The sequence below is a fragment of the Protopterus annectens genome, chromosome 4.part1 (genome assembly GCF_019279795.1).
Source record: "Protopterus annectens isolate FY-2018-M chromosome 4.part1, PAN1.0, whole genome shotgun sequence".
Classification (NCBI taxonomy): Eukaryota; Metazoa; Chordata; order Ceratodontiformes; family Protopteridae; genus Protopterus; species Protopterus annectens.
Genome location: NC_056734.1, coordinates 1,017,032,283 through 1,017,055,661, shown reverse-complemented (window position 1 = coordinate 1,017,055,661; position 23,379 = coordinate 1,017,032,283). Strand labels below are relative to the sequence as shown.

Here is a 23,379-nt window from a genome sequence, read left to right as displayed (position 1 = left end):
TTGCCATACATCCTGGTAGAGTTTCTTTGCCATCTGCTGAGTTACTTTTGAGAAGCTGCTACAGTGCCTCTGGTACCTTGTCCTTTGCTATCGTAATTGCTCTGCTGTCTTCATTTATGTAAACAGTTGAAAAGTATTAGACCATGTATTTTTTCTGTCATGAAATATTTTTTGATTTTAACATTAGATTTAATGCTTTTACATATTTCCTGCCAAGTGAAAATGTGCACTTTGCAAATTAAATATTTTACTAAGCTACTGAAATCACTTATCACAATCAGCTGCAAGCAGTTGTCAAAGAAGGCTTTAAATCAAAAGAGACTAGACTGAAGATCTGGTAGTTGACTGGACAAAGAATCCAAGTGTTCAATGATGTACCCATGGCACCTTAGGAAGAAGAGGAAATAGGTGGAGTCGAAGAAGAGAGCAATTACAACAGTATTTCAGGTTTTGATTATAGATAGTGCTGCAGGGAAGGGATGTGCATAATGTAGAAATGACAATGTGCATTTAGATGTGAACCAGGACTAAGGCTGTACTTACCACTTCAGATGCAGTTTTGTCTATAAGCTTCTTTTTGTTAAACCAAGTAAATTCAATATTTTTAGAACGCAAGGAATGTCATTGTAAAAATCATAGACGTGAATCAGGATTCACTTTGTGCATGCAGAAGGATGCATACTTCTTAACTGTTTTTGTTCCTGATTTTGTACAATCTTCCTGATTTTTTTCTATTATTTTTGTCCTGTCCTTCATAAAATGTTTTGATTTTCTGGTAAATCACTGTGGATTGTAGTGATGTCATTTATGCCATGCATTAGAATTTCATACGTCTTATTATTCAAAAAATGCATGTTGATGCAAATCCTTCTGCTTTATTAAATTTTTAAGTGAATTAGAACATTATTTAAAATGTATCCCTAATTGTGGGCCCTTGTCCCCCATTTTTTTCTGGCTTTGTCCCTGATTCTTGAACAAAGAAGTTGAATGCCATGGAAGTATGAAACTGTTGCATTAGTTTTCAAAATTTTAACTTCATATCACCACCCTTGGTCAGCAGCTACAAAAGGAAACACAAGCTATTCAGTCTGGGATATACAACTATAAAAAGTCTATTACATTTACATGTAGCTGTCTCACATAATATAAAGTTGATACACCAAGAAGTCACTGCTACAGCACTTTTCTGTATATGATGAGGAGAGAAATATGAAAATTCATCCATCACTAGTGTGTTGTCTTGTGACTTTCGTGGCTTTCATTTAGATATATAATGTTGTTTCTAGTCTTTCTATTTTTTTCAGCCACATATTTTCCTCACAGCAGGATTCATAATGCCTTGCACTGCCCACTTAAAATCTTGGTTTGCTGTGACAGTACATTTTCTGAAAATTAACAAATACAAAAGACTGCTAGACCAATTTTATTTTGTTTTTTTAACTAGGTTAAGCCTATTAGAGAGAAATATTGTTTTCAGTAGTGATCTTAGAAGCTTTGACCTCATACATAGTTTTATTGCAAATGTTAATGCAGTACTGGAATTATAGCCCCCAGTGAAAATGCATTTAAATGTAGTTAAGCTCAGGGGCCCCTCCGAGTCAAATGCATTTATATATAATTTTACAACAAATGTTACTGGGATTTAGTGTCTGTACAAATTGCAATTAAAAGTAGTCTTAAAGCAAATGTTAACACCATATATGGATCATAGACCCCTATGAAAAATGCACCTGCATGGACTCTTATACCAAATGTTGATGCTGTAAAAAAAGAAAAAAAAAACACAAAGGAACACATTCACAAAACTTCACAGTTTGTGCATTTATGGACAACAGTCAAGTTTAGCTCTTTCATCCTGGAATGGATATCATCAGAACCTATAACCACACACATCTACCCCACTTAAAATCTGAACCACCTGTCAATCAAATAACACGTTTCTTTTTTAAAGAAACAAACATTTTAAAATGTAATTCATATATGTTAATTTATATTCATACTGACTATTTAATATAAAATGAACTTCATATCCTGTTTAAATGTAAAACTAAGTAGTATAAATAATAAATAATTATTAAAGTTTAGTAGTTTACAATTTTAAGGCACTACACATACTAACACTGTCATTTATACCAGGAAATTTAGTCGCATTAGTTCTCAGTTGCCACAAAAATTCTTTGTGTCCCAGCAAGGTCTTCCAGTCACCCGCATGAGAAGAAACAAGCACTTTTTAAACAATATAAAATAGAAACTTATCGTGGGTACCACAATTACTTGTATGTCTTGCTAAAGCACTATTTTGACAATTCTTTTGAATGGAATATAAATGCTGGTTTATCCTCATTCGCAGAGGTTTTTCAGTTTTGCCAGTATAATATGCCCCACAGGAATCACAAAAAGCTAACAATATGATATGCCCCACAAGAATGACAAACAGCCAAATAAGCAACACCTGTAGTTGAAAAATTAAATTTCCCAGCTTTCTTCCATATTGAAATGCTGTAAAAAATGTTCCTGTTTCCTGCTCATTAATGTAAGGGCATTGTTTGCAGTAACCACACTTAAGCATGGAATATCTGCAACTACCATTATTAGTGGAGCAATTCAACTGCAAAATATTTTTGATGTTAGATCTTTTATTGTCTACAAAAAGGCTTTTCACCTATATTTCTTTAAGCAAATCATTATATTGAAAAATAGACCAGTGTCTTATAATGATGTCCTTAATGGGCTTACTGTCCAAAGAAATGGTAAAACAAATGACCTAGTGGGGGTTTAATTATCTCCAAAAGTTATAAAAAATGGGCTCTATCCAATTTTGACCCAACAAGCCACTAGTGTAAATGCAGTGTAATATTTACAAATGATCTCTTCCACCAAATTCTCAAGAAGAGCCAATGGGTATCCCCTATCCAGGAATACTTCTTTCAAAATATTAACTTCTTTTAAAACTGTACTTTCTTTGGAGGTTAACCTAGAGACACAAATGAGTTCCCTCTTAATGATACCTCTTTTAAATACAAAGGTTGGGAACTAGAGGAATGAAGAAAAGAATTATAGTAACAGGCTTACAATAAATCATGTTACTTATAGCAGTGTCACTGTTGGTAACCAAAACATCTAGGTAGCTAACTTTCTAAGCATTGATAAAATAACTAAACTTCAAAAAATCAGTACTATATTGTAAATCTTGTAAAAATTCAAGGAACTGCTAAGCATTCCCCTTCCACAAAAATAAATATGTTGTCCAAAAACCTCAAATAGAAGTCACATAATATGTATAGTGGATGGGCAAATACATGAGCTTTTTCCTGCTTCCAGACTACCAAATTTGCGTATATGGGAGCACACGCTCTCCACATAGCTACCCTATAATTTTGATGGAAATATATTTCTTCTAATTATTTCTTCTAATTATTTCTTCTAATGGTTCCAATGTTCCTGTCTCAATACGGGGTTGCCCCAACCCCTCCCCTTGTAGTTTTTTGAGTTATAATTGATGCAAAAGGAACCGGTTATAATTGATGCAAAAGGAACCGGTTAATTATAACTCAAAAAACTACAAGGGGAGGGGTTGGGGCAACCCCGTATTGATACAGGAACATTGGAACCATTAGAAGAAATAATTAAAGTGGGTGGAAAGTGGACTTTTAATGATTTTAATATTTTTAATTATTCTCATGTTATACCTACTAAAACCCACTTTGATTTGTTTTCCAAAGGATTTGGTTTTATACCACAAAGATAGGCGAACATTTTTAAATTATTAGTTGATATTAAATTATTTATTAGGAAAAAGAATCTTGAAATATTTTTTAAAGGAAAACATTTTAACGATACTGATGATAAACTGGTACGCAAGAGTACTTTTAATCCTCCCTTACACCATCAGTTGAAAAATTTCGAATTGACATTGGAGAAGGAATTAAGAAAAACGCTTGGCAAGCATTCAGTGCACCCTAATCTAACACTTGAGGAGAAAGATATTTTGGACAATTTGAGTAATGATAGAAATGTTAGAGTTATGAAGCCGGACAAGGGTGGGGGGCTAGTATTTATGGACCACATTATTTATGAGGGTAAAATGTTGGACATTTTGAATGACATAGATAAATATAGTAGAACATCTATTCATGAGATAAATCTTGCATATAACCTAAAACTCCTAGGCTGGCTTGAGCTACAAAACTGCATTATGATCTCACAACTTACCATTGCCCACAAGATACTTTACCAACCTGACAACACCCCTATACTTTCTCAACTTTTAATCCCCTATAATAATCTTACCTCCCTTCGATCTTCTGCTAAACTCATGACCAAATCTGTAAAATCCTATAACTTAGCTGGTGACTCTCTATTCACCAATACTGTAGGTAGGACATGGAATCAGCTACCCTCTGATATCACTCTAATCCCCTCCTTACCACTCTTCAAACAAAAAATCAAACTGCACTTCCAAAATCACTGGCTTTGCTCCTGTAGGACTCCTGACTAAGCTTCTTCATTCCCCTTCTCTACCATAACTTTTCTCTGTTTTTACTAACCAGAAATACACATTCTTCTCTTCACCCTCTTGCTCTCCTCTCATGCTCTGTCCCACTTCACCTTTTCTCTACCCTCTCCTCTTTTCCATCTCCTTCTCCTCTCCTTACTAGACCTTTGTATCTCACTCTTCTCCTCCCTTGCATTTCTTCTTTACCTCTTCATATGTCCTGTATTAATTCTTTTTTACCAACAGTTTATCAAAAAATTTGAAAATCCTTAGCTTTTTTATTTGTGACGCTTCAAATGACCTAGTATACTTTTTATTAGCATGCCTTAGCTATTTGTTGTTGTTGTTGTTGTTATTTGTTATTGTGACTCTTATTACAAAAGGTATATCCTTACTGTACTTTTATTATATGTCTCATTGTAATTGATTTATGTGAGGAGCTTTTCTCCCCGGGCCTCTACTGAAAATGGACATATATCCAGTTAGACTAGCCCGGTTAACAAATGTAAAATAAAATAAATAAATAAAATATAAAAAAATAAATATTTTATTAAATGACTTGTTATTAGAAGGGTCAATTGATTTAAGAACCTATACATTTTTATATGTAGAAAAACCAAAAATACCATCAATTTTTGGGATCCCTAAAGTACATAAGGATATAAATGATCCACCATTAAGGGCTATTGTATCATCTGAGGGATCAATAACAGCACCACTTGCTAAATTTATTGACACCAAGATTAAGACACTTATAGATGAAAATGACATCATACTGAAAGACTCATGGGATTTTTTGAGGAAATTGGATATTTCTAAACATAAAGAAACAAGAGGTTTTGGTACGCTTGATGTTGTTGACCTGTTCACTAGTATTCCCCATGAAGTAGGACTTGAGTGGTTTGAAGAGATGTTAATATCTTGTAAAGGTATTTCTAACAATGATTTTAAGACTATACTTGTTCTTATGGAAGTTGTTCTTAAAAACAACTTTTTATTTTTCGAAGGGGAATACTACAGACAGGTTAGGGGTGTAGCGATGGGTGCACATTGTGCACCAACCTATGCAAACATCATTATGGCACACTGGGAAAGCAAATATATTTTAACTCCTAATTATAAAAAAATGTGGACATTGTACTGTAGATTCCTTGACGACCTATGCTTTTTATGGAAGGGTACTGAAGAAGAGTTCGATCTATTTGTAGAATACATTAATGGGACCACTACTTTTCTGAAATTTACAAAGTATTTTAATACCCAACAAGTGAACTACTTAGATGTGAATATTGTTAGGTCTGATGATGGATTTGTTTCTAGGGTACATAGAAAGGAGACTTTCTCCAATACATACCTACATTTTACAAGTTCCCACCCTTTTTATCAGAAGAAAAGTGTATTAAAAGGGCAGATGGTTAGAACAAGTAGAATGACTTCTGATGATGTTATTTTTATAAAAGAGTGTGACTGTTTGAGAACTATGTTCCTTAGTAGAGGTTATCCTGAGGACATATTTGATGAGATTCATCAACAAATATGTGAAGGGAGGCAGGATAGATTTGCCCCAGTATTAGGTAAATGTGAAAATAAAGTGCCTCCTGTTGAGTCCAACATTAAATGTGATAATGGATATACATCGGGTATTACCACCACCTACGATGGACAATCTGGTATTGTAAGAAAAATTTTTGATAGAGAATGGAAAAATTTTGCCAAGGTATCAGATTTAGATTTTATTTTTGAAAATGAAATCAAATATATCTATAAAAGAGGAAACAACATAAAAGGTCTGTTAGAAAGGGGTACTGATAACACATGTTTCAATAACAACAAATATAGAAAGAAAAAAACAGGTGTATTTAAATGTGGAGCCTGTGGGTACTGTAAGTATTTAAAAACAGGTGATTCTTGTTATTTGGTGGCTCGGGAAAGAACACTAACAGTAAAATCATTTGTGAATTGTAACACTAGGGGAATTATTTACATTGCTTTGTGTAAAAAATGTGAGGCATTTTATATAGGAAAAAGTGAAAGGAAGATTAAACAACGAATCTATGAGCATCTATATGATATTAGAACAAGATGCGATACTAATTCCCTTTATAAACACACTACTATTTGCAAGGAAGCAGATTTTGAGTTCTTTGTATTGGAAGTAGTTCCAACGGATCCTAGAGGTGGAATGTGGGAAACGCTGGTAGAATACAGGGAGCTTTTTTGGCAGATAGTGTTAGAATCTAATAAATATCCTGGTATTAATGATTTAATTTCACTAGCCCCTGTGTTGAAGTTAAGATCAGCAAAGTTATAACTTGATGTTGGTACCTTAGGCTTTTAATATACTCTTTACATATACACACATATATATATTTTTTTATATATATTTTTTTGATTGTAGTTCCTGTTAACATCAGCAGAGGGAAGCATTGTACTAACATTATACATCATATATTCATTCATTTGATTGTTTTAAAGTATTTGATATTTATATATATATATATATATATATATATATATATATATAGGTGTTAGGTAGTTTTATAGATTTTTTTATTGTATTCAAAATTTTAGTATTTTTATGTATGTACATTATTTATAAATTTGATTGCTGCTATTTTCACACTGTACTAACTAAATTTTATTCTGTACTAATTATATTTTATTGAGGTAATTTGAATTAATTAATTAAGGTGTTTCATTGGTTGGTTTCTGAGGGCTTGAGTATTTAAACTAGTGCTTTTCTTATGTATTTTATCTGATGAAGTTTTTGACGAAACGTGGAGGTTGTATAAGCTACGTATTTTCTGTGTTGCCTTGCTTTCGCTGCTTTGTGTTACCTGCTGCTCAATAAACCTTTGGTGCATCTTCGCTGACGACCTGGTACCTTTTTTTGTTTATATATATATATATATATATATATATATATATATATATATCTATGGGTCCACTTCTAAATATCATAGCCCATAACACTGACATTCACATTCTCGAGACAAGACATAATTACGAACAGCTCAAGTCACCCTGAGATAGTAAACTTTTGTCCAATTCCAAATGCAAATACACCAGCTAATAAAACAACTGCCTAGGTGGCACGCTACACCCCACACACTCCCCAATGTGGGGGGCTGAGCCCCCCACACTTCCTAACTATATATATATATATATATCACCTCCAGTATCACACTACAATGGGGTAAAAGGGCATATTTCTACATGCTGGGCAAGAGCTTACTTGCCCTAGGAAACTTGAGCCATTCGTGATTATGTGTTTTCGTTTTATTTGTCTTGAGAATGTGAACTTCAGTGTTATGGGCTATGATATTTAGAAGTGGACCCATAGATATGTATATATATATATATATATATATATATATATATATATATATATATATATATACACACACACACACACACACACACACACACACACACACACACACACACACACACACACACACATATTCATATTCACCTAAATGAACATTCGCATCACCGGGATTTCAAACTGCGAATGGAGGCAGTTGGTCAACATTCAACAACAAACACACTGAAGTATGTCAAACCCACCAAGGAGGGGGGCTGTGCCCCCCACACACCCCCAACTATATATACCAACTATGAGATCGCACTATAGTGGGGGAACATGGCAAATTTCCTCATGTTGGCCAACTGCCGCCTTTCCCTGTTTAAGTGTTTTTGATGTGAACATTCATTTAAGTGACCATTGGGTGTTGTCATCTCGATCTAGCAAGATTCTGGTAAGTGATATTTTGGTAATTAGAAGTAGACCCGTGTGTGTGTGCGTGTGTGTGTGTATGTGTGTGTGTGTGTGTGTGTGTGTGTGTGTGTGTGTGTGTGTGTGTGTGTGTGTATATATATATATATATATATATATATATATATATATATATATATATATATATATGGGTCTACTGCTTTTGGTCGAAAATGATTTCAGGCAGCCCACTTCACTGAAAGCTCATTTGATTGAAAGCTCATTTGGCCGCATTACATTTGGTCTAAAATGGAATATAGCCCCTGCCCCACTGCAGTGTAACCCTGGAATGAGAATATAAAGTTAGTGGTGTGTGGGGGGTGTGGGGGTTGCTCTATTGTCTTTGCAGCCTATAAACTCATTTATATGATTCTGTAACTGTATAAATTTTGCCATACAATTCTTACACATATTATTTTCTCTTATTAGGCACCACAATATGATTTTTCAGCACAGAAAATCTCTAAGTGAAGTAACGACCTATGATGTGCATGTAGAGCTTGTATAATTTGGCGATGGAATGCTCAAATGTAGTACACATATTTCCAGAGTAGTTCATAAAGCAACTTCTCATTTAAAGTATAGTTGCATGTAGCTAATCAAACATTACTATTGAGCATTAATAACAGGGACATTTAAGTGTACAGAAATGACTTATGTGAGCCTGCAGAAATGTCTTTCAGAAGTCAAATACAACGTGGCATCCACAACATCTAAGCATTCTGTCACCTTTGGCAATTGTGCTGTATAGTATCCTTAATGAACCTGAAATGACTCCAGCAGCCCTTGCTTCATCACCTAGTTCAGAAAGACTGTTACTTAGTTGTGTATTATAGTTCTGTAACCCACAGGCCATGTGTATAACCAGTGAGGAAACAATACACTGTACTTCTGCATCTCTTGATTTATGATGTTTAAAAAAGAAGTATAAACAATCCTTTCCTGTTTATAAGCTTTGCACTTTTCTATTTTTTTTTTCAATTCACAGCTTAAAAATGAAACTGGAACACAATATCTTGTAAAGTTTGAAATTCAAGAAGGCAACTGTTCTGTGGGAAGTAAGATAGCCTGGACCAGCTGCAACATTTACATATCAGAACTCATTGTAAGTTATTGCTTCATGAAAGTTTTTTTTAGAGTTAGGAGTGTTGTGTTTTAATGGACTGTCTTTAGACTGCAGCATTCTTTTAAATGAAGTACTTTTTTTTTTTTTTTTTTGTATAAAAGTAGTACAATCTAACTGAAAACATATTTTCTGTGAAGAAATTGTGTTTATTTTTCTGTTGTGGGGCTGCAATTGTTTTTAAAGTGTTTTTTTACTGTGTTTTTCCTGTCAAAAAAGGAACTTTTGTGGACTAATGGTCTTACGGACATTTGATGCTTGTCTTCCTTGGGAAAGAGGCACCATTTTCAGCTTAACCGTAAAAGAGATTGATGGTTCCATGGTAGGTCCTTCTTCCAGCCACAAAAAGAAAAAAGTTAAGCAACCATCATTTGCCACTACAGCAGGCTAGCAATTTTCCTCATCCTCAGGTGGGTGGCTCTGCTGTGGCCATTTGTTGTACCTCCAAGTACTCATCTTTTACCTCAGATCTCTCTGGTGCAACACCTACAGCCACTATGGACCGGGACTTAACCATGTCCTCTGCAGCTCTGGGACTCCCATCAGTGGGAAAGGAAGAGCCACTGTTGTCAGGCGAGGGAACAGGGAAGGTTTTTCTGTTGTGTCAGGATGCCTGGGGAAGCAGTGGCTGCCATTAGTAACAAGGTTGGCCCCATTTTTCCTGTCAAAAAGAAACAGAAAACCAAGCATGTATTTACTCCTTGTCAAATTTCTTTGGATAGGGGCAGTTTCCTGGCATTGTCTCAAGGTTTAATTCAGGCTATTGACCATTCTTGTAAAGTAGTTTCTGTTAAAAGAAAGTAATATTCCTCTTTTCTTGAACAGTTTCAAGATTCTGAATCTGAACAGGAAGATGCAGGGACGGATTCATGATTTTGTCCTCAGATTTCTGATTCAGACTCAAGGAGAACTCAGTTTTTGATTCTCCCTGTGGGGGTTCTCTTTCTTTGACACTATTTGCCAGAATGTCCCAGCGTTTTCAAAGGGAGAACACTAAGATTTCTCAGTACCTCAGAAAATACTACAAGTTGTTACAGAATATTTTCCAGAACCTATGCCAATTCCTCCTGTCCTGTCTGTTTTAGAGGATGTGTGTCTTACTGCGTGCAATTTTCCTGATAGTCACCCAGCTGTCACTAAAAGGCAGGTGAGAGGTGTTAAGTTCTGCAGTCTTTTACATTGTTATACACTATTCCCAAACCTGACCGAGCTGCTATAACCTTAGATGACTCCACTGCTGCTAAACACTTAGTTAATTCCAATCCTACTCTTTCTAATAAGGATAGGAAAATTATTGATAGCCATGAGAAAAAGTGTATAGTTCTGCAGCTTTGATTTTCAAAATTGTAAATTGTCAGGCTCATATGTTAAAACTTTTTCTTAAAAATTGTGAAAGTATGAGCAATGATTTATTTACAATTTCTTCTTGTGAATCTGCTGGTTATTCTACTGTAGAGGTCAGTACACATTGTTTGCAGTGTGTGTATGACTCTGTTGACACTTTTTCAGGGGTATGGCCACTGGCACTATTTTAAGAAGATTTTCTTGGCTGCATTCTCAAAGCCTCCCAGATAATGTAAAAAAATGAGACTGTAAATTCTCCCTTGGGTAGAGATTTAGTGTTTGGCCCCGCTGCTGCAGAGGTGATCAAAAAGCTAATCCAGAGAAGCTGTAAGATTTTTCAGCCCTCCTTTTCCAAATTATCCAAGGGATTTTCTTTCTCCTCATCCAGTTTTGGCAAAAAACAGAATAAATAGTCTCAACAAAGTTCAGGTAAACACACATTTAAGAAGAAACTCCAATGCAGTTCCAAAAAGAAGTCTCAAACCTCCCAAAACAAAGGGCAATCCAACAAATCTGAATGATTGTTCAAGAGACTTTATGAACTCCTCCCACCCTGGCCACTTTTCTCTTTCAGAAAAGTCTGAATCGCTATTTTTCTGATTTGCAACAGATTGTGTCATACAAATGGGTTCTGAAAATTATTCATCCGGATTACAGATGACAGTGAGAGTAAATTCCTTCTTTCCGGGGGGGGGGTCAATCCTCATCCTGTAGATCAGACTTTTTTTTTGTTTCTACCTTTTCTTCCTCACATGCTGTCCCAAAGAGTGATAGAACTATTTCCTGCTTCCCAGGTAGGAAAGGGTTTTATTCCAGGATGTTACCTTTTCTTCCTGTTTGAAGTTTTTTGGTAACATTAGATTCTTGAAAGATGTTTATCATCACATCCCATATCATCCAAACCTCAGACATTTCTTAAAGGTTTGTTGTGTTCTGCCTTAACCTTTGGACTATCCAATGCATCAATAGTATTCACAAAGTGTCTGGCTCCAGTTATAGCTCATTGCAGGCTACAGGCCATCCACATTTTTCCATACTGAGATGACTTGCTTATCATTGCAGAATCTTTTTCAAAATGTCAGGAATCTCTGTCTTGGGTGAGAGATCTCCTGCAAAAACTGTGATTCCAAGAGAACATTCAAAAGTCTTTCTTGACTCCCTCACATAGAATTGTTTTCTTGTGATATCAGCTAGACACCTCCATTCATATTTTTCTTCCACTAGAAAATAGATCTTTATTTAGATCTGTTTCTAAGGTTTTCCACTCAGACTTCAGACACTGTGAGAGAATGCCTTGTGATTTTGGGTCTCATATCATCTATGATTCTCATGATACCCCTGGCAAGACTCCATGTGAGAAATATACAGTGGTATCTGAAATCTCTTTGGTCCCAGCATCAACACCCTTTATCTTTTCAGATTCTAGTGCTGGGGTTTGTCAGAACAGATTTTTTTTTTGATGGAGACAACAGATATCCCTAAATCCAGGTTTTCCCTTCTTCATCTCTGCTCCAAAGCAGTTAGCCACCACAGACACTTCGGACTTTGCTTGGGGAGCAGTTTCAGGAAGGATAAAAGTGCAAGGTGTGTGGGATACTAATGACAGATCCAAGCTCATAAATATCAAGAGGTGCTTGCCCTGATTAAGGCACTCAACTCACTGAACCATCTTTGGTCCCTGGAACCTCTTCAAGTGGTTACAAACAATACCACAGTCATGTGATACATCAACAAGCAAGGGGAAACCAGATCCTACCACCTTTGCAGACTAGCCATGTTAGCTTGGGATATAGCTTCACAGCACAGTCTCACTCTACAGGCATCCTACATTCCATCAGAGCAAAACTGTGTGTCAGGCAAGCTGAGCAGGACCAGGGCAGACTCTCACAAATGGAAACCAGATTGGGGTGATTTTCCAAGATTTGATCCATCTCCAGGGAGTTCCTCAAGTAGACCTTTTTGCCTCCTCTCTGAAGAATCAGCTGGCACAATTCTGCTCCAGAACTCCATCCAAGAAGGCCTGGAAGACAGATGCCTTTTCTTTTCTTTGGACAGGAATGTTAGTGCATTTCTTTCAACCCTTTCCACTAATATCCAGAAAACTTCCAAAGATACAGAAAAAATCCTCCAAGATCATTGTGATGACTCATTTTTAGCCTAGGCAGCTATGGATCTCCTTTCTTTTGGAAATGGGCAGGGGTGATTAGCACAACATTCCTCACAGAACCGATCTACTCATACAAGACCAGGTGTGTTTGATACATCCTGACATCAATCATCGTCAGTTGACTGCCTGGATGATAGGGTCCTAATTCATTTTAGGAGCCTGTTTTCTGGGACCATGCAGCAGGTACTAATGGAGGCAAGAAAGCCTGCTACCAGAAAATCATATATTAGCAAATGATAAAGGTTTTCTAGTGGGTGCCAACAATGTAACTAGCATCCGCACAGGGCTAGTTATTCTCTGGTTTTGCAATATTTGAGTTAGTTACTGTCCCATGGCCTTTCTTATTCCTCTATCAAGGTTCATTTATCAACCATTTCAGCATGTCTGGTCATGCATTCTCCTCTTTCAAGGCAATCTCAGGTCAAAATGTTCTGGAAAGGTGTTTTGCATAACAAGCCTCCAAGGAAACCAGTGGTCCCTCCTTGGGATTTTAATTTTGTGTTAGAGAAGCTAACTTGTTCCATTTGAACTAGCTAATTTGGCTGATTTGAGCTTCTTAACATGGAAAACAGTTTTACTGATTGCTCTGACCTCTGCAAGAAGAGTATCTGAATTACAAGCTCTTATGATAAGTCAACCCTAGCCCATTTTCCATAGGGACAGGGTTTCTTTGAGAACTAATCTTTTTATGCCTAAAGTGGTACCCAAGTTTACTTTAAGCCAAACTATACATCTCCCTGTTTTCTTTCCTGAACATAAAAATGAAGGAGAAAGGATACTCCATACCTTGGATGTCCAAAGACAACTTTTGTACTATGGATCAACTGTTCATTTCTTGTGAAGGTAAGAAGAAGGGACAACCTGTGTCAGAACAGATTATTTCAAAATGGTTGTCTAAGGCTAATACCTTTTGTTATACTCACCATAACAAATCTATTCCAGGCAGATTAGGGGCCACTCTACTTGGTCCTTGGCTTCATCTGTGGCTTTTGGAAAGGGTTGGATTCTAGAAGTATTTGAGAAGCAGCTACTTGGTCCTCTGTACATACTTTTACAAAACACAATAAGCGTAGTTCCTTCTCTAGGTCTAGATCAGGCTTTGCTAGGACCATTCTGCAGGGGCTACTGCACCCTTCTCCTTCCAACTCCCAAATGTAGTTAGCAATGGTAATCTACCCATATAGCTAAGGCTACTGCAGCAGTGAACCGTATGAAGAAGATAGTACAAATGCACAAGTTGAACTTACCATAATGGCAGATGTTTGAATGATCATTGCTGTAGTAGCTGCACCCTCCCTCTATCCCCTTGTTTTTTGGTGTGTTTTTATGCCAGGGTATGGTCATTTATTTTTTGTTATTCCTAGCAATGTCTTTTCAGCCTCTCTCTTTCTGCTGGTATGAAAGCTCTGAAGGGCTTTGTACCCAGACTTATCTTTTAGTCTGCTCTGCTCGAGCTGCCTGACAGTTTAGGTGCATTGAAGGTACCCTGAAGATTTGTAAGCTGGCTGGCTGTTATGTCCATGGCAGGATATAACTCATATCTAAGGGTACTGCAGCAGTGATCATTTGGATATCTACTGTTAATGTAAGTTCAACTCACACTACTGTACTTTATACAATCTTCTTTAGATGTTATCATCAAACAGATTTCTTCACTGAATGTATGTTGTTGTCTTGATCTGGTTCTAATAACATACCAGATAACGGTAAAACTAATATTATTCCCTTTTCAATTATCCCATTAAACAAACAAACAAAAAAAGAATAGAAAACTCTCTAGTGTCAGGGCATTCAATGTATAAGTACCCCAACACTAGATGCCTAGGAAATCAGGCAGGATAATAAAGATACTACTTAACATTTAGTTTTTCCTCTGGTCAGACTACAGTTATTACACTAAGTATCCATCAGCTCAACTATGACTATTAACCTCATCAGTTACAAGGACTACTAGTGCAAGGTTTGTTTATTTTGATTTTTATTAATTTTTTCTTCATTCATTTACTTATTAAGAGCAGGTAGGTATATTGAGTGGCTAGGCTCTATTCACCTACAGCCTAGTTACAGATATGCAAACAAGAACAAAATTCTTTTTATAGATGCATAGTTATAGGTTTTATTGTGAAACTTAAGAAATAATGTCCATCACAAAACGTGGATACTGTAACCTCTTGTTGACATGTTATAATATACAACCACATTCATGGACACACACACACACACACACACACACACACACACACACACACACACACACACACACACACACACACACACACACACACACACACACACACACACGCACTCACGCATGCACGCACGTGCACACACACACACACACTCACACACACACACACACACACACACACACACACACACACACACACACACACACACACATAAACATATACAAAGACTAACTCACTCACACACACATACACATAGATACACACACAAACCAAAATAGATATATAGCTAGATAGATAGATAAACAGATAGATAGATAGATAGATAGATAGATAGATAGATAGATAGATAGATAGATAGATAGAATGAGGGGTGTGTCAGAGTTTATATCAGGTTTAATTCTGGAAGACACTAACAGCTGACTTATGCAAATAAGGAGAATCTCATTCCATAATCAGAGAAGGTGTTGTGTAATGTACCTGCCATTAGTGTTATATATATATATATATATATATATATATATATATATATATATATATATATATTTTTTTTTTTTTTTTTTTTTTTTTTTTTTAGTGTAAGACTCCAGGAGTTAATTTAAGGTCCACCACCAGAAAACCCATTTTGCAGAGAAAGAGATCATAAAATTAGAGGCAGAAAGCTTAAGAGAACTAAAAGCCTAATTTTGGAGGATGGAAAACAGAAACTGTCAGAAGGTACATACACACTGCAAATTAAGGGTATGGGATATGAGATCATACACAGAAGTCAAGGAATTGATGAGTATTAGTTGCCTGAAATCCACAGACAGACCAGTGGATAAGTATCTTTAAACATGGTAAATTGCACACAAAAGACATCAACTCCATGTAATTCAAAAAACATTTTCTTATTGTTTCTAAAAGATAAAATAACAGACAAGCTCTCAAGCAGACTATCTATTTAAAGTTTAACCACACATTGAACAAAGTTCAGCACAGTGTAGACCATTCTAATATTGAGGCAGTTGTGGTTTTGAACCTTTCTCCATTTAATTTGCAATGGTTTTCTAAAAACATACTATCTAACCTCACATCATTTGCAAACATAAGGATATATAACATTTGATTAACATTCAATTAACATTTATTTCCATCCGCCCACCTAATCCAAACCTATTTCATAAGAGTAAAGGATCCATGAATGTAGCTCCCAAAATATTTAATACCATTTTCAAAAACATACTTTCAAATAAACTACTAAACTATTAGTCATTATGTGACTTTATGAGCACTACTAGCATTTTTATCTGTTAGGTCTTGTAGTTATTTAGAAATCCCTGCCACAAGGTTTTTCTGCTATCAGATGGAGTGTTTGTAAATAGTTGTTTTTATGAGTTGAATTAGATAAATTTCTCTGGGACAAATGTAGAGTTGTTTTACTGTAATGGAATTTAAATGCTTTTTCTGCTTATTTTTGGTATGCATTCAGGCTTTAGATAGTTATATATTTTATATGCAAACATTGAGCTGAAGTGCCATGTGACACAATGGTATCATGTGTTTGTGATTTTATGCAGCTGACTAGTGTTTAATGATTCAGTAGATTTGTGAAAGCGCTTATACTCCATTAAACGTTGTTGCTTTTTAATCTGCTGTGTTTATTGTCTCCTTGGTTCGGCACTTATCTACAGCTTTTTTAATCAGGCCAAATATAGAGATCACTTATGAATGAAGACTGGATAATGGGATGGGCTACGTCTATGGGGCAACGTAGTGTGGCCACCTGTTCAATTTTGGCTAGGACAGTCATGGATTGGTGACTTGCATTCCATTGCTCCCACTAACTGTGAACAGTAAAGGAAATATCTTGGTTTGCAGATGGTGGTATAAATGTTTTCTTTCCCACTCATCAATAATACAGTCTATTGTCTGCTAGCCTGCTTTCCATTAGGTCCAGTCCTGAAATTCACCATTGTATTTAGTTTAGTTTCAGTGAGGAAAAGAGCAGTCAGGAGGATTGTTATATCAGCTGCCAGTGCCAAGCTTAGTTAGAAGGGGTTTTAAACATTTCACTCTTTGAGTTTGTTTTTCTTTCTTAATTTAGAAAAACACCTGTAGTTGTATGTTGAGCAGCATTAAAAATATTAAATTAAATGTTGCAGAAAAGATCCAAATTTTGATTATCTGATGACAGACTGGATGACTTCCGCCTTGACCTTGCTTGCTGCCCTGGCAACCCTGCAGTGTCATGCCCAGGCTGAGAGTGAGAGACTGACTGCTGCCTGAAGCTAGATTAGCTAACCAGTGAAGCTCAAGCCCTAGAACTCAGCAAGTGATGGAGCATGTAAACCTCAGGAGTACCGAGAGACAGAGAGAGAATGTGAAGACATAAATATTAGAGCTCAACACTTTACTCAAGAATCTGGGACAATGACAAAAATAATTACAAACAATGGTCTAAAACTGGGGACAATTTACAATCCAAATTCACTTAAAAAGAACTTGACATTTTATATCAACATGCAATTTCTAACCAATCTGAAATATGACCAAAGACTACCCCCAGTATTACTAATGGACAAAGGCAGCTCCTAAATGCTTTATCTCACAAATGGGTCCCCTAAAATTATCTGTGGTATGCACTCAGCTGAGTAAACTGAGAAATATTTTTATTGAATGGGAACAGCAGTGTGAACTAGGCTGAAAAGAGCTGAGATGTGGTTAACAAAAGGTATTTGGGGTTATTTACCAAATAAAGCCACTATATTAAAAGGAGGAAGCATTAAATAAGAGGAAGGTGGAAGCCCTTTATCAGGAAAGGAAAAAAGAAACTTGTTTACTAGATTAAGTAAATCTGGAAAAGTGGACATATGTGCTAGTTCCTTTGAAAATGTGCCTAGATCTCAGAGACATCGAAGTCTGAAATTTTGACAACAGAAAGTCAGACTTGGAGTGATAAAAATGAAAGACCACCCAGTTTATGTTTTAACAAGAAGATCTAGGTTAATTCTAGAACATTTAGCAAGTTCTGTGAAGATCTGTATGCTAGAGAATAGGTAGATGAGGCAACCATGAGAAATATTCAGGATTATCTTGGAGCAATTAGCTTACTAATGTTGCAAAAATGCAAGGTGAGAGAATATTAGTATAAACTGCCACAGATGAGGTAATAGTTCAAATAATGAAGCAAAAGTCAAGCAAATCTCCTGGAGATGAAGATGATGGAATCCCAACAGATATTTGGAACTGTGGTCTAGGCTGATCAACCAAGTATTGAAGGATAAAAGGGATTTTTAATTCTTAGAAAAGGGCAATAATTTCAGTCCTCTGTAAGGAAAACTGGATCATTTAGCCCATTCTGATACAAACCAATTTTGGTATTGAACCACGGTTATAAAATATTATAGGAATATTGGCCGCTAGGATTGCACACAAGTTGTTGTGTTTAATTGACTTTGGTCAGGTTTGTAGGCGGTATGCAAACATTTGTCAGTATAATTAAAACTACTATGCTGCAACAGGTTGCTAAAGAAAAGGGAAAATCCATTGTTAATTATAAGCCTTTATGCAAAAAAGTCTTTTGTCATGGTTAACTGGATTTTTTTTTCCAAAGGGAATAAAAATCTAGATTTCAAGAAAAAGTTTATTGTCTAATAGTGGATATTTATAAGGGTTTTCCTTCAAAGCTTAAGGTAGTAAGATGACAGTTGAAAACCTTTTATTTATCAAGAGGAGGAAGTCTGGGAGGTCCACTGCCCTCATACTGTTTGCTTCTTATTTGGAACCTCTTAAGTGTGAAAAGAACAGCCATCCTTGATACAAAGATATACTTTATTAAGTCAGCAAGTTAACATGGCAATCTTTGTAGATGGTATATTATTATATTTATCTAAGCTGAAAGAAGATGTCCCAAAGTTGTTTCAATTGTTTAGTTTTCCAGCATCTGTCAGGTTACAAAGATAACCTGACCAAAACAAAAGCACATTAGTTTCAAAATAATTGTCAAACTGAAGATACTGTACAAGAGTTCCCATACCTGTGGAGGGCACACTAAGGTGAAATTCTTAAGTGTTTGGTTGACTAACTCTTTATCCAATGCAATGTGCTAAACATGAAAAGAAGTCAAGAGGAAATTCTGAAGAGTCTCAGAAAGTAGAAAAAGATGGTTCATAGATTCATAGGTGTTACTAGGCTAACGACCACAAGGGCATTTTTAACCCTAGTCATGCATCCCAAATCTCTGACAAGTTCTGATACCCTTGATAAATGTAAGCATGAACCTGGGAGATGAACCATTTACAGGTTACCTGTGTCCATTAGAGACATAGGTGCCAACCCAGGGATGAATTTCCAGTCTCCCATCCAATTGCCCAAGTTGCACTTGAATTGGGTTAGGGAGGAACTCTGTTTCACATGAATGGGGAGCCTGTTCCATCGGCAGGGTAGTCTCTGGTATACATACCTATCTCTCCAGCAGGTCCTATTTATATCACAGGCATGGTTTAAGTCTTTGGAATGGGTAATTCATTTACTGTTTGTTTTGTGGTAATGAACCTTGATCAAAAAAGCCAGGTAATAAAAATGTTCATGATCCCCCTGATACTTTGAGTCATGCCTTCTTAATTTCCCGAGAAGAGAAGAGGAGCATTTTGAGGTGATAAAGAAAAAAGTTTAACAATTCATTTGGGAAAATGAGTCTACAAGAGTTGCTTGGGGGGAAACTAAATAGGTCTGCCGAGTTAGCATGCCTGGCTGTTCTTGTTCCATGAAATTATTATAAAACTACTCAAGTATGATGGTGTTATGTAGTATAATGTGATAAATATAAAGCTAAAGGAAGGAGTTAGCCTTTGAGCAGATGACAGTTCCTTGGGAATCTAGAAAATTGGCTTTTTGACATCTATACAATAAAAATCACCAGAACAAAACTTATTTTAGTTAGAATAAGCTTATTAGCTAAAACATAATTTTGCAGAAGGATCGAAAGGCATGACAGCAAGAGATTCTTGCAAATAGGAATGAAGATGGGGAAAAGGGGTGCTGATAATACAGCAAGAGCATAAAGAAGGAGACATGCTGACCAGAGATATTTGAAACAACTTAGAGCAGGACGCACACAACTTTCCAGGAAAGAAGCAAGGTTAGAATTTTCCACTGAAGTTCAAAATAAGTTGTCTTTTAAGAGTCTGTGATCAGAGTAAACCCAGACTACAATGAAGAGGAGGGAGATAACAGGTACAGTTACCCTAAGAACGACTTTGGGTAGTATGAGAACACTGGTTACTAGGACATATAAAGCCCTCCAAGGAAACAGAAAAGAACAGTCCGGGAAGATAGTGACTTTTCTGGAAGTGGATGATGTCCATGAACCTAGAGTGGGAGGGAGAAATAAGAATATATAAGCTATGTACGCCACAAAATTTAGGGAAGTACAATATTGACATGGGTGTGTCTGAAGAAATATTTCTGAACCTACTACAGGTTCCAATTCCCACAGGGTAGTAACCAAATGCTGGAGATGTGTAAAAAGGGAAACAGAGGACTGGTGACACACAGATCTTGGTCTTTCACAGAGTTAATTAACTTCAGGCTTACACCTCTTGTGCATTCATAGATCTGTTTCATGACAAGACTGAATTAGCAGGTGTGATTGATTGTCATTATTTAAAACTGGGTATTAATTATCCAAAACATCAAAAGGTTTTGCTGAACAAAGTATAATATGTATTTGGAAAACAAGAACAGCACGTTTACATCAGGACAAATTTGAGATAATGGGCAAATAGGCAAAGAAAGGAGAAACTTGAAAAGAAAGTCTCACCCAAAATATATATATAAAGAAATGATTACCATGACTTCAGTATAAGGACAGACAGTGCATGAAGTAGATATACAAAAAAGGCACTAATATAGTCTGGAAGACACCCAACGGCTGTGCTGTTACAAGTTAGCATTATTAAATCAAGCAGCTTCTTGCCTTTATGAAAGGTAATAGCATCACGATGATTTCTAACTATTGTACTTTTTTCACCTTTTCCCAGTTAGGGGTCGCCACAGTGGAACTCCGGTCCGCTAATGATTGGCAGTAGATTTTTACGGTGCTGAGGTGCCAGCTCGACGCCCAACCTTCAACGAAGGCACACCCATTCACGCATGTATTTTGAATGCTACTCGACCATGGGGAGGACATGCAGACTCCACACAGAAGGTGCTCCAGCCGAGATGATTTCTAACTATTAGTTAAATGAAAACTGGCATAGACAAAGATAATATACAGGCAGCGTGATTTCAGCCTTAGTGTAATATGGTTGTATGAATAATTTTATCTGTGCTTCACAGTAAATATATTTGCAATGTCTTATCAATAAAAGTTGGATTTGTAAAACCTACTTGATTTCCATCTCTAACTTTCCCTTACTTTTTTTTCTGTCTGTCACCATACCTCTCAACTCTCCAGATTTTCGCAGAATGTTCAGATTTTTGCCTCATATTTTTGGTCTTTTCCTCATTAAAATTTGTGCTTTTCCAGAAAATCAATGTAGATTCAAGTCACTAAATAACGGCAGATATTTAAGTTTCAGACTTTATATCCACCAAAAAAATGCATGCTAACAGAATATCTATTACTCTAGAAAAATTATACGTTGATAAGAGCAATATTTAACATCTGTCCCTATTGTTTGTGCCTCTCCCCTGCCATTATTTTTGGCTTTGTCCAGATTTCATAAGCTAAGAGGTTGAGAGATATGGTCACATAGGCTCTTGAAAACCTCTGTAAGTTCCCTCTCTGCCACATAATGCAATAGTCCAGTGCATGAGTGAAGAACCCTATCTAAGAGATAGTACGTTCAGAGACTTAGGGAGTAGTTAGTCTCTACAGTTCCCTGCCTGCACGCTCTCCTTCCCGTTCTGTTCTTCCTATTCATATTGACCTCTTCTGGTCTCACTGATATGATCTTGTTATTTTCCTAGAGATTGTCATCTCGTAGAAATTGTACTAATCTTCTCCTCAGGATTCTCTCCATGACTTTCTCTGCCACTGTTGTTACAGTAATGACCCTGTAATTTCCCAGATTTGAATGCCCCCACCACCACCCCCACCTTGTATAAGAGTGTTATAGTTATTGTCTTCCAGCCATCTGGTAGTTCTACACTAGCAAATGATCTGTTGGAAATCTCCATCAGAGGGTGTGCTAACATACTGGCCAGATTTCTGAGGACTCTGGGAGGCAGTCCATCTGCTCCCTGTGTTTCACCTCCGTAACAGTAGCAAGTTACTTTTAAACCTGCTCACTCTCTACCCCTTTTCTGCTCCCACTCATAACATCCTCCTCTTGCTTTCCTTTCTGAAGATTTAGGCAAAGTACTCATTCAGTGCCTTTGATTTCTCCCAGTCTTCTGTGATCTTCCTCCCATTTTTGCTCATCCTGGACAATCCTGCTCCTCGCTTCAGCCTTTCTGCTATGTACCTAAAAAGACCTTACTTCCTTACTTTACCTGTCTCTTCCTTGTGTAACATTCAATCCTTTAAATGATTAGTAGCGTCTCACAGCTTTCTGCCTTACCATACCGTACTGTACTGTACTGTATCACTGTACATCTGCAGAACTAACTACAACTTCTTGTAAAGTCCTAATAAGCTATCTTAATTAACTTAAGTTTATTATTTGACATATTCACTAGTCAGGCCAAAGAGCTAATATATGTCAAAACAATGCACTATGTTACAGCTAAATAATTATTACAACTTGTCTTACTGGGCATTACATTGAATAACAGACGCTGTTTACTGATGAAATTTGTATTCCTTCTTTAGCATTGCTGATGGTATTGAATAGCTAATATTAAAGAACATTTTGTGTTGTACTTGTTTGCTGGTCAACATGTCATGCTGTGACTGCATTTATTGCATGTACAGGTTTTCTAAAGCTATAGTCTGCTAATACTGATTCAGTCTTTCATTTAGATTGTGCTGATCAGGCACGTGGCAACTAACTGCCTTCAGTAACTAAGGTAACAAAGATGGTATGTTGTTGTGTCTTTCGGCTTTTTCCCAGTTAGGGGTCGCCACAGCGGAACTCTGGTCCGCTAATGATTGGCAGTTGGTGTTAAGGACAGTTAATAATAGAACAGTGTTCATCTGGGGATAGCTATGTCACTTAGTTGGAACCACTAATAACAAAGTGAGCCAAGCTCAATGCTGCTATGAGACCTAAATCAGTCTGTTTCTACCAAAGAGCTTTTTGGGTCCAACCTATATACTCCATATCCTCCATTAATTTAAAAGTGGTGATATAAAATGAG

The 23,379-nt window shown here is 36.5% G+C and overlaps 1 protein-coding gene across 2 annotated transcripts in view; it reads left to right on the top strand.

Annotated features, from left to right (window-relative positions):
- KNG1 (kininogen 1) overlaps positions 1–23,379 on the top strand; it is a 563,217-nt gene that overhangs the window by 77,817 nt on the left and 462,021 nt on the right. For both annotated transcript variants that reach the window (XM_044070731.1, XM_044070730.1), the window contains exon 2: positions 9,262–9,378. In XM_044070731.1, coding sequence (XP_043926666.1) covers positions 9,262–9,378 — 117 coding nt within the window. The remainder of the gene's footprint in view (positions 1–9,261; positions 9,379–23,379) is intronic.